Source organism: Hoplias malabaricus, chromosome 7 (genome assembly GCF_029633855.1).
Source record: "Hoplias malabaricus isolate fHopMal1 chromosome 7, fHopMal1.hap1, whole genome shotgun sequence".
Classification (NCBI taxonomy): Eukaryota; Metazoa; Chordata; class Actinopteri; order Characiformes; family Erythrinidae; genus Hoplias; species Hoplias malabaricus.
Genome location: NC_089806.1, coordinates 9,394,137 through 9,407,405, shown reverse-complemented (window position 1 = coordinate 9,407,405; position 13,269 = coordinate 9,394,137). Strand labels below are relative to the sequence as shown.

Sequence of the window (13,269 nt, the reverse complement as noted above, 5' to 3'; positions counted from 1 at the left end):
AAACACAAGCAATATAACACACATCAGCTCTAAAAGTTAAACATATGGTGTGTGTGTGTGAAAACATATCAGATCTGCAAAACCTTTCAAAATGTTTCCACAGTTTTAATTATGAGTTTGAAAGTTGGTACCAAAATTGTACCAAATGTGATACTATTAATAATTACATATCAAAAGGTACCAACTTGCTACTGCATTTTCTTAAATATAGGAAATTCAGACTAAAACCTAGCATGAATCCTGGGTTTATGTAGTTTTATTTACACCTTTATATACTATAGATGATCATATAAACAAAAATGCTTGCCTTAAAAGGTTACAAAGACACGCAGTATTTATTTTTAATGGATTAGGTCAGAAACGTTCTGCTATATGCCTCACCTATTACAGATGCGAACAGCTCAGGAGCAGAGCTTCCTGCTGCCATGAAGGTGGCTCCGGCTACATCTTCACTCAGATCCAACTTCTGCAGAACACAGTTCCACCACACAACCATTTACATCTTGTAAACACTGAAACAAGCCACAGATACCACACTCAAACATGAAAAACCATGATTTACAGCCAAAAAAAAAAAAACAATTATCTGTGCACATACACAAAAAGAGTTCAGGACAGGTCCCAGTCCACAAACACCGAGGCACAAACAGACGTTAGAAATCAGCACTCACTTCATACCACTTCATACAAATTAGGAGTTAGTTAAAACTAATATAAACAAAGGAAAAAAATAATGGAAGCACAATGTCAATAGTGAATGTGTTTACATGCACACCAATTATACACTCATTATCAGACTTCAGCAGTCATTCAGTTATTTAAATTATGTAAAGAGCATAATGCAAATTTGTATATTGGATTAAAGCCATTAAAAGTATTCATGTTTTTCAGAGTATATCTGACTCTTACTGTAATGTTTGTTTGTTTTGGTTTTTACGTGTGCAGGACCAGAACAGAATGAAGTGGAATTTCCAAGAAAACAACACTATACGCACATTTAAAGAATACAACTGAGAACCGGTCAAAAATGACCACATTTTCTGAAATTTAGAGTCATGTAAACATCTAAAACATGTATCAATACCATACTTTACACCCTGTGATGTAGTCAGATGACTGGAAAATGTATGCATCCAGAAATCAGATTTGATTAGAAATGGCCTAAGCATCATTGGGGAGCAAGGCAGGAATACACCCTGGAGGGGGTGCCAGTCCTTCACAGGGCAACACAGACACACACACACACATTCACTAACACACTCACACTTACAGACACTTTTGAGTTGCCAATCCACCTACCAACGTCTGTTTTTGGAATTTGGGAGGAAACCAGAGCACCCGGAGAAAACCCACGCAGACACAGGGAGAACGCACCACACTCCTCACAGACAGTCACTCGGAGGAAACCCACACAGACACAGGGAGAACACACCACACTCCTCACAGACAGTCACCCGGAGGAAACCCACGCAGACACAGGGAGAACACACCACACTCCTCACAGACAGTCACCCGGAGGAAACCCACGCAGACACAGGGAGAACACACCACACTCCTCACAGACAGTCACCCGGAGGAAACCCACGCAGACACAGGGAGAACACACCACACTCCTCACAGACAGTCACTCGGAGGAAACCCACACAGACACAGGGAGAACACACCACACTCCTCACAGACAGTCACCCGGAGGAAACCCACACAGACACAGGGATAGCACACCACACTCCTTACAGACAGTCACCCGGAGGAAACCCACGCAGACACAGGGAGAACACACCACACTCCTCAGAGAGTCACCCGGAGGAAACCCACGCAGACACAGGGAGATCACACCACACTCCTCACAGACAGTCACCCGGAGGAAACCCACGCAGACACAGGGAGAACACACCACACTCCTCACAGACAGTCACCCGGAGGAAACCCACGCAGACACAGGGAGAACACACCACACTCCTCACAGAATGTCACCTGGAGGAAACCCACACTCAATCAAACTTTGAGCTTATTTTCACTGGAAAACCGAGATTCTTGCTTTATGAAAAACTGGTTCTCTGTAAAAGATGTAAGCCCTCACCTCACAGAGCTTCTCTAGGGAGGTCACGAAGTAGTCATCACACACGATGGCCAGAGCCAGGAACATGTAGAGAGCCTGCAGAGGACACACAGTAGAGAATTATATTAGCCCTAGAGCTCCAGCACAAAGTTAAATATTATAACTAACCAAACACTCTCAGAAAAATTCATATTCTACTGTACATTTAGGAGAATAATTGTACCTTACTCTATAACTGTCAATTTTAAATATGTGTTGTTTTCATACTCCGTTTCATCTCCTGGACGTACATGAACACTAGGGGGCAGTGAGCACATGCCCGGAGCAGTGGGGGTTACCCTAGCTACGGCCCCCGGGGACCAGTTGGGGGTTAGGTGCCTCGCTCAAGAGCACTTCAGTCGTGACCTGCCAGCTCTGGGGATCGAAACCTCATACGAACAAACTGTAAATAGAAGCCACTCGGGGGGCTTTCACATATGTGAAAGGCCTGGGCGAAGAAAAGGTGATAAAACCGAACTGGTCAGTGCTCAAGCACCAGAGGAGCCATAAGAGTCAAAGGGAGAAAGATGGCCAACATAAACTAGAAGTGGCTCTTTTAAATCTGGCCTTAACTGCCACTGATTGACTTGTGTAGAGCGTGAGAGGAGGCAGCACCTCCAGTGAAGCTTTACAAATCAGGCATTTCCACACTCCTCCGACATGAGAAATTACTTGGGCTCTGTGTAAAAGCTGCTCTGATGAATAAATTATGGATCAGCCTCCTTCTCATTGCTGCAGCAGCAGCAGCCATTGTAGTGAAACAAACAGTCCAGAGGGGGCGCCATCAGACAGAAAATGATGTATGGATTACAAGTCAACAAGGACAGAAGTCATCTAAATAACGCAATACATTACAGTATCATGATGTGTTACGTAACAGGGAGCAGTCTTTAATTCTGCTAGAAGTGGCCAATGGGGGATGGTCAGTCAGGTCCAGTTACAGTATTGGGACAGTGCTAGCCCTGGAGCACTGTAAAACTATGCTTTAGGAATACAAGAACAATTCAGAGAAATCACTCTCAAGGGCAAGGATCACAGACACTTGATGAAGAGTGCAGGAACTCAGTAGAAATATAAATTACAAGCCATGTCCACAAACTGCTCCACATGGGAGGATTACACAGGGTTAGGAGGATTGGGGATGTGTGGAGGACTCATTTGAATGAGGAGGAGCTGGAGCTCAAAGAGATGAATGAATTGATGAGATAGAGATGTGGGTGAAAATGATCGAAAAAGGTGAGAAAAATAGGGGAACGATAAAAGGAAGGGGAGGGGGGGGGTGTGATATAAATGAGTCTGGAGAAATGAGGGCAAAAGAGGTTTCTCTCTCTCACCGCCACGATGTGCAGTAGTACTGCCCCACTCTTCCTCTCGGAGTTCGTAAAAAAGTCCTCAGGAAACTCATGGACAGCTGCAAAGCAGAGAGAGAGAGAGAGAGAGAGAGAGAGAGAGAGAGAGACAGAGACAGAGAGACAGAGAGAGAGAGAGAGAGACAGACAGACAGAGAGAGACAGAGAGAGAGAGAGAGAGAGAGAGAGAGAGAGAGACAGACAGACAGACAGACAGAGAGAGAGAGAGAGAAAGAGAGACAGACAGACAGAGAGAGAGACAGAGAGAGAGAGAGAGACAGAGAGAGAGAGAGAGAGACAGAGAGAGAGAGAGAGACAGAGAGAGAGAGAGAGAGACAGAGAGAGAGAGACAGAGAGAGACAGAGAGAGAGAGACAGAGAGAGAGAGAGACAGAGAGAGAGAGAGAGAGACAGAGAGAGAGAGAGACAGAGAAAGAGAGAGAGACAGAGAGAGAGAGAGAGAGAGAGAGAGAGACAGAGACAGAGACAGAGAGAGAGAGAGACACATCACATTCCGTGAGCGAGGCAGGTTTCAAACCACAACCCCAGGACAGTGGAGCTGTTTCATTACTACTCGTTTCATCAAAGTTCCTTCCTAAATGGAACCGGAGATGCCCTTTTTGGTTTACAGCTGAAAGCCGTAACCAAACAGAGTCGCACAGAAGATAAATCTTTATAATGATCACATAACCCTCGGAGCAAGGAAGATTTCTGTTAACAGTAGTATATTCCTCCAGCGCCTCCACTTATTGGAAGCAAGATCTCTACAATCAAACAAACAACGAGCGTTGGAGTAGTGAAGCAGTGTTAGTGTCCACCATATCCTTTGATGGTCCAATGTGATCGGTGTTGACGCCTCAGTCCTCCAAATGTGGGAGACCTATGGTGCTTTTCCACTGCATGGCACCTACTCAGCTCAGCTCCTGTGCTTTTCCACCAGACAAACCAGGTCCCTGAAGCCAGTACTTTATTACTCGTTCACAAGCAGATGCAAGCAAGCCGTGTAGGGACTAAGAGTAATATGTAAACATTGCAGAGTCTTGACACAATGAGATGTAGACGTCTAGCACAAAGTTACCATCTGTAAAATGTCTAGTTTACAGCAGCGATCACATTTGTTTTTATCTGACTTACGACGGCAACTGATAAAATTACACTGTGTTGGGGAGCTGAGCTGTGTTCAGTCCCCAAATAATAACAATAATTATTCATTCATTCATTTAACCACGTTTCCAGTTCCTCCACCACCACAGTTCACTGCCACCACCACAATTTTCCTGCCAAAGTTGCGGGACTCAAACCAGCAACCTTCCAGTTCCAAGCCCATTTCACTAACAACTGAGCCACGGCTGCTCCCCACAGCTGCCCTCATCAAACACTAAAAGCGATATCTAACAGTGGCCCAATCATTTCTACTCTCCAACATCTCCCTGAAACTCCGGAGTTGAGTGAAGACCAATTAAGTTGTGATGTCACTCTGTAGTCACTTCAGATCCTTTAAGAACTACGGTCCCAAGACATTTTAATGGGCATTTCCCCACTTTCATTTGTCCTTCACAGGTCACTGGATCCTCTGCATGAGTCGAAATAGGAACACTGCTTCATCTGTGCTTCGCTGTCCATTCAAAAACATGTATCTCCATATTTGTGGATTTTTAGTTGACTACATTTTGAACACAACAGCTGTCCTTCACACTGTGTGAATATTTCATGATGAATGGGCCAAGAGAAGTGCTCCAAAACATAGACCTTTTTACATTCACTTCCTCTGAAATTTGAAACGTTTTTTCCCCTTCTCCTGTAAAGTTACGTGTTTTTCATTGGACAGTGATGATATTCACATTGTGTTGACTTTTCAGAGTAAGGTTTAGGGTGAGGGTGAGGGTTAGGTTTGGTCTAGTAGCAGTTATGGTTAGGGACATGGTTATGTTAATAGTATTTATGGATAAAGTTAATGTAATGGCTTCAAAATACATGAAAAAATTATTTTTACTTTGAATAAAGTCAGAGTTGCAGCTTTATCCTTAACACCACTCTACACACACACACTCTCCACAACACACACACTCAAAGCTTGCTACAAAACACAGCAATCTGCTCTCACTGTTCAGCAATGCTGCTTAATGCAGGCTCCTTCTAAAAAGGTCAAGTAGAAGCTAAGTCCCCTGTGACATGAATAAAGCCCTTTGTGATCTGAATACAAAGCATCTCTGATACAGTGCTCTTCAGAATGCAGTCAGATGCTGAGCACACTGAGGAAGTTCCTATTGTTCCGTCAGATTGCTCATATAACAGATCCCAAACGTTACATATTCATTTGTTTCCTGTTTATGCTCTACACCTTTCATCAGTGGAAGAGCAATTCAAACACCTCAACACAAACAGCTCTAACAACCTTTACATCAAAAACCTTCCGTGTTAGTTCAGGTTGTGGTCATAGAAAGCACTAATCACGTATAAAACGATAGAACAGGTATCATTCTCAGTGCCACGTTGACACCTGACACCAGTAACACAACTCTGACTTCTACAAGGTGGACCAATAAGGTATGAGTGTCTGACAGAGTGGACAGTGAGTGGACACAGGATTTGAAAAAAACTCCAGCAGCACTGCTGTGTCTGATCCACTCGCACCAGCAACAGCAGACACTAACACACCACCACCATTTCTCAACACCTGTTCTCAATGCTGTGGTATTTCAGTGTATAATGCAAATGGCATAAGACCAGAAGTCAAATTGCTTTGCAAATTAGCAGTCAGACATTTTTAAAATTGATTTAGTACAGCGTTTGACACCTCCACTTCACTAGGTGTCAGTGTTGTGACTGTTTCATATTGTTTCATGTCTCACAGTGTCTAACATCTGTCAGGATAAAGTGGAGTCACCTTTTTTTTTTGCGGGGGTTTAATACAAATCGCACATCAATTAGCACACCGCACATTTCACTATATTTCCATTATTATTTGCACTGTAGCCAACTACTGTTCTGTCCATTGTACAGGGAGTATATGGAAACACCTTAATAAAATGGGAATGGTTGGTGATATCAACTTCCCGTTTGTGGCACATTGGTATATGGGAGGGGGGAAACTATTCAAGATGTGTGGTGGCCATTTTGAAGGCGGCCATTTTGGATCCAACTTTTGTTTTTTCAATGGGAAGAGGGTCATGTGACACATCAAACTTATTGGGAATTTCACAAGAAAAACAATGGTATGCTTGGTTTTAATGTAATGTTTCATGAGTTATAAGTTTCTGACCACTTATAAAATGTGTTCAAAGTGCTGCCCATTGTGTTGATTGTCAATGCAACCCTCTTCTCCCACTCTTCACACACTGATAGCAACACCGCAGGAGAAATGCTAGCACAGGCTTCCAGTATCCATTACTTGCACCGTGTGTCATTTATGTACATTCTTGCTCTAACACTGAAAATTCCCTTGGGGATAAATCAAGTATTGTACCCATCTACTATAAAGAAGTTTGTTCTGTTTTTAAATAAATCACATCACACACCACTGAGTGAACACCATTTCAAGCTAGATGTGGTGCAGGATTAGATCATATTTGTCATTACCTTTCCCTCCAAAATCATATTCCGTATAACAATATTGATATGTCTTACATAGTTTGTTTTATTTTATTTCTGATAGCATCACTTTGCAGAGGCAAACTGTGTTTTGTCCCCTCACCACAATCTCATTGTGACTTCACCCTATCAGCGAAGGCATGTTAAGTTTACATTTAGGTTTGCACCGCAGCTACGAGGCTAAGGTTGCTAACATTGAATAGTAGCTTATCTGACGTGAGATACTGTGCTTTAAAAACAAATGTCAGGCTACAACTGTGCACAATTAAATTGTCAGAAACCATCTGATGAAGTTTGTTAAAAATGACTGAATATCTCTACACAGTCCCTGAGACTGAGATTATGATTATTTAGCTACCACGCTAACATGGTGAGGTATTATCTTCAGTTACATGCGCTTTATTAGCCTTGTAGCACCTCAGCAAAACTAAAGAAGCAAACTTTAGACACTCTGTCTGTGCTGAATGTTTACTTTACAAAAAAAAGGAGGGCGGGGACTATGTAAATTAGTTTTTTTCCATCGAATTAGCACTTCAAAAATCTCTCTAAAACTCTACGAGACTTGTTTGTTTCATGAGGTGCCAAACAGCCTCAGACAGAGACCAGAATGTGAATGAGCCCATTAGTGCATTTACTTTAGAGATAACAGAGTCAGCGGCAAAAGAACTGATGATTAATTAATGAAGGTTAGTGATGGGAATTCAGAAAGGAGACGTGCTCCACGGCAGAGTGAAACTAGACTAGGCAGACGGAAAATAAACACATCCCAGAAAATGGCGATGACAGCGTCTTCAGATTGAAGGAGAACAGAAGAGACAGGAGTTTTGTTCTTATTCCAACATCTCCCTTAAGGGCGTGGACTGGATCCTTAATCTGTACCGTGGAATTGCTCCAGTTTTCTACTTGGATCAATTAAAGGTTTGCCTGATGTGCAGAGTTCTCAGCTTTACTGGAGACTTTATAAGGGTAATCAAAGGACTACGGGGATTCAGAGCAAAGCCCGTATGCTTTATGAGTTTGTCGGGGTAAGCACCTTCGACATCAGAAAACAATGACAACCCCTTTGTGTGCATTTGATTTTTTATTCCCATTTTTTATTACTTATAAAAAATAAGTTTTTGGTTACTATGCAATTGACACTGATATGGAAACCACCTCTGCTCTGATTGGCTGCCCTGTTCATTCAAGTTAACTTTAGCCCCTCCAAGTGTGTGGGTCCCATGAGAGGCTACAGAAGCACAGTTATCTGTTTTCCCACATTTGAACTTGAACTTTACTCAAAGACACCCTGCCTTAACAACACACACTATTTCGACACGAATGGGTGGGGCTTAACTTATATAGACTCTAGAAGTGGTCATATTTTAAATATCTGTTGTGCTTTCAAAACCATGAATGTAAAATTTACAAGGGGTCAACGGCAAATCAGAACCACCCCCGCCCCCCCATTCACACCCCTAACTGAGCCTTAATATTAACAGAACAGCAGTCGAGAATAGGGCATACACACAAACGTGAGCTGGAGGTGATAGCTTCTGTGACGCTGTTCTAAGAATAGCACAGTATAGATTAATGCCTCCAGCAGGTCAAGGTGACTTTTGCACCATTCTTGCCAACAGCATCATTAACCAGAACTCATCATACATGCTGTGTGTGTGTGCGTGTGTATGTTTATGTGTGTGCTTTGCCACCTCTGGAGACAGAGACAGGCTACGTTACTCAGAGGACAGACTGCAGAGACACAGCAAGTGTCGTACCATCAAAGGGTCACTTTTATAAATCAATAGAGCAAGAAACAGGCAGCAGAGCTTTATATAAAACAAGAGATATTGGAGGACACCTTCATGCAACTGATGTATGGTTGGGCTTTGTCAGTTTTTGATTCTCCTTACCAGTCCACGTTCAAACATTTAGGGAAGAAAGTAGAATGGTACTATGCATGGTATATGGAAGTCCATCATTTATTTCGGGTTCCACTGTCTCTGTTAAACTAGTAAACAGCCAAATTAACACATGCTCACTCATACCGTTGCTGTCCAAAGAAAAATATATCTCCATTGTTTTTGTTTTCTACTTCATTTGAACACAGCAGCTGTCCTTCACACTGTGTGAACATTTCATGATGAATGGACCAATAGAAATGCTCCAAAATTAATTGGAACTTCTACTGACGCATCACACGCTCACACCTGTGGACACTATGTCAATTGCTAATCCACCCAACATGTGTGTTTCAACTGTGGAAGGAACCCGGATCACCTGAGGAAACCCACACAGGCACTAAGAGAACACACCACACTCCTCACAGACTCAGTGACTGGAGGTGGGGTTTGACCCTGGAGCTTTGTGACAGTGACACCACCTGTTGCGCCACCATGCCACACGACACCACTCCAAATTATCACAAATATATTGCTCCAGAGAACATCGTTTATCTGCTCAACAGATTGAAATAAACACCATTTAAGAGCCATATTTGTCCTGTGAGATGTCAGCGCTCTTACATATTATAGAACGGTATTTGGGAAGTGGGGTAAATTCCAGTCGATGGTATTCTCTGTGGTCAGGATAATGAAGGCTCAGCTAAATCTGACCCACTGTTTACCAGCAACTTCACACAACAGGCCAGTGTTCAGTCTTAAACATTTTAACATTCAGACACTGACTCTGAGTCACACACCCTCCAGCCTCATCATTTCAACTAGTAAACACTGAAATGTAGTTTGGGACAGGATTCAGGAAAAAGCATGGACCAAAATGACCTTTGCCTAGTTTATTTTTAATTGACATTCAGATCCAAGTTCTGACCAGAACGTTTTCTTATTTCCATGGGAAAGTTACACTAACCCTAATGCTTTTCTTTTGAAGTGTATCAACAGGGACTTTTTGAAAATGAGTAGTGAAGAACTAGTGTCCAATTACTCAAGAGAACCCAGTTCCACTGCTCCACAGCCAATGCTCCTCAAGAACACACTATGTCCCAGTATCCACTAGGGTTAATGAGTACACTGCATTGATGTATACACCGGGACTGAACAAACTGGGGCTGAATTCAGTGATTAGGTGGGGCGTCCCAATACTTAAGTCCATAGTGCACGATTAAGGTCGCAATATACGAGACAGTGGCTTGGACTCATTCTCATTAAAGATTTGTGCATACACTGAGCAGGGTGCGGTGAGACACATGTGCAGCTGCTCCAGATTGTTCCATTACCTTTAATGATTTTCATACAGTGAATGGATGGATGGGTAGATTTCCATCCTAAGTTCTCTCACAAAAGTCAGCTCAGGAGAAAATTAAACGTATTCTTTCCACTCCCTTCAGGGTTGGGATTAAAGCCAAAATAACCTCCATGTTCTCTGATGAACCGTCTTGTAGCAGCAGCTTTAGAAGTCTAATTTCCAATTTATTTAATGCACTGTTTACTTTAAAGTACCACAGAAGCACAGGAGACATGCCAAATTTTCTCAGTGTCTCTGTCTTTGTACTTTACAAGCAGAAACATCCGGCCTGTGTTTAGACAAAAATACCTGAATGTTTTACGTTAGTCATTAAGACAAAATTATTTTCTGAGGGCATCGAATCAGCAAAAGGTGACTCTCCAAACCACAAGCACTAAAAATATAATCAGGTTTTTCCCTTGAAGAACTAGACTGCAATGATCATGCAGGAGAAAACGTCTGCCAACACATTGGTTCTTTATCTCCTTTCTCTTTCATCTGAAAATCTCCCCAAAAAAGGCAGCATCTAAACAGCTAAGAGAGAAAGGGGGGAGCTCCCAGCATGCTCTGCGGCTAACCTTTCTGTTGTTTAGGGATTTAATTATGGTTGTTTTCAGGTGTTGTATGTGTGTGTGGGATTGATGTATAGTGAGATGTGGTGCTGTGAAGGGGTCCACCATCCTGAAGAAGGGGATCTTCAAGCGTGGGTTACCCCTGCATCTTGTTACAAAACAAGCCCAAATTGCTGTTTTTCACTTGTTCAAATTTCTGCTTTTATGGCTATAAAGGAGATAAATAAAGCTGGCGAACACAGTAGTGGCTCAGTCTCGTTTTCCCACCTCAAGTGATATCACAATATAGCAAGAAAGCAAGCTAGTTAGCATGATAACTAATCCAGTTTAAGCTGTAGTAAATATTAAAAGCATGACCTGCAACCCTTTACAACTTCACAAAGATCAGATGCTGTTAGTAATACTAGCTGTTGCACTACCATTCCTCTCTTTCAAAGGCATGCTAGCTAACAGTTTTAATTCTCTTTCCTTAAAAACAGCACTTCCCAGTAAACAATTAGCCGTTGATTCAACGTTGAAATAACGTTATGACTGCCGTCTAATCAACGTTCTCTTAAGGTTGAAAATGAAAGTTGAAAAGACGTCCAAACACAGACATTGAAAAGACGACTATTAGACGTATTTTGGACGTCCATTGACGTTATTAATTGGTCCCGAAATAAATTACTTGTATGAAACGCGTTTTGGACGTCCACTGACGTTATCGATTGGTCACCACTTAACTAACTTATTAAGATGGATTTTGGACGTCCATTGACGTTTAAAATACGTCCTTGACAGACAGACTACTTTTAGACCCATTTTGAACATCCAGGGACGTTCCTTGTTCACTGGGTTACCACATGAAAGACTTAGCATAGCGACTCAAAAAGGGGTTTTAGCCTTATGTCAGTTCATTGAGCATATCTTCGAGTACTGACAATTCTGAATTAGGAAGGACATTCAATTTTGTGGTGGTTTTGTGGAATTTCCTTGTCCCATATTATAAAATACAAGATTCTCTGTGTAAACATCACTAGAGGGCACTTGCAGTACAACAGCAAACATAAAATTAGATAAATAAAAGTCAATACAGAATTCAGTTCAGTGCAGAAGGGCAGAATGCTGTTAGAATCAGGCAGAAAGAAATATCCCTGAGAGAAGTAGGCTGAGCGTATTCATAGATCATCCACACTTTTATATTTATTTCTTGGATATAATGAATACAGATATACAAATGACTATACAAGTGATATAGAACTCTAACCAAGGAAGGTATAGTAGGCATAGGGAAGAGCGGGCAGAAGGGGCAGTGTATGGTGAAGGCTTGCAGAGTCCTATACACCATCACACACAACCCCAACAAACCCCAAAAATGTGCGCCAACCCACATCCCCCAAAATAGAGCCCAGGGTGACCTGCAAGGCATGCTGGGAGCTGCCTTCATCAAAAATGATTGTTTACTCATTTATATCTGAATTTCTATATACAGTACTGGAACACAACTCCTAATCACTGAATTCAGCAGTTTCACTCAGTTCCATTGCCGTAGGTGTAAAAACCACAGTGCTGTATTCATTAACACTCACAGATACTGGGATATCAAAATGAGTGGAATGCACAGCCCTGCTCACAAATAGACTCAATTTATTTTAAAATTATGGATGCTTTTCCTTTATGTAACAGACTAAAAATCCTTTTAAACAGTGGAATAAAAGCCACCAACATCAATTTACCAATTTCACACTGCCTCAATAACGGAGCTGATGCAGCTGACTGGTTGAGCGGAACTCCAGCCTCCCTCCAGATGAGCTCAGTGTGAGCATTTAGGAAAAAAATAAAAAATAAAAACCCAATAACACGAAGCTCATCAGCCATCGATTCAATGGAAGAACCAATTTTGTACTTTATTTTCCAAACAGCTGCTCAGTTCACAGTTCACTACCTTCATTCTTGGTAATTCACAAGAGAACCCAGACCCAAGGTCGCTTCTTTGGGTTTAAAGTGCTGTAAAAACCAACCACAAGCTTATAATGATTGCATCACACTGCACACAGCTGCATGGGACTTCTTTCAGAGTGAAAAGTCTGGACATGACTGAAGAACAGTGTTGATTCTCTTTAAGGAAATAACTTCCTCTTCAAAATACAAACTTAAAAATTAGAATGACACAATTTCTCAAACTAATATCGAAAAAAAGATTAAAAGAATTAATGCATTGAATAAATGTGATGTGATTTATATCAAGAAAGGAATTCTAACTATAATTATGTCAAGAATGAGGACCATCTAGAACCAACACTCTATAAGTAGAGCAACAGTTTTTAATTACAATAATCATAGAACTGCAGCAACATGTTGTTCCTAAAACTTTTAGGTATTAAACCAATCCTCTATAAATACCTCCTGGTGTCTAAAGATAATATTTCAGTCTTCGCTGTTGAAGCTATAACTGAATA

At 41.7% G+C, this 13,269-nt stretch overlaps 1 protein-coding gene across 3 annotated transcripts in view; it reads right to left on the bottom strand.

The window, feature by feature from the left end:
- slc24a4b (solute carrier family 24 member 4b) overlaps positions 1-13,269 on the bottom strand; it is a 62,420-nt gene that overhangs the window by 17,026 nt on the left and 32,125 nt on the right. For all 3 annotated transcript variants that reach the window (XR_010803814.1, XM_066676122.1, XM_066676123.1), the window contains exons 3-5: positions 3,433-3,509; positions 2,081-2,155; positions 382-466 (exon numbers count right to left, since the gene is read on the bottom strand). Coding sequence is in view for 2 of the 3 variants with exons in the window: in XM_066676122.1 (XP_066532219.1) it covers positions 382-466; positions 2,081-2,155; positions 3,433-3,509 (237 nt within the window). In the remaining variant the exon portion in view is untranslated. The remainder of the gene's footprint in view (positions 1-381; positions 467-2,080; positions 2,156-3,432; positions 3,510-13,269) is intronic.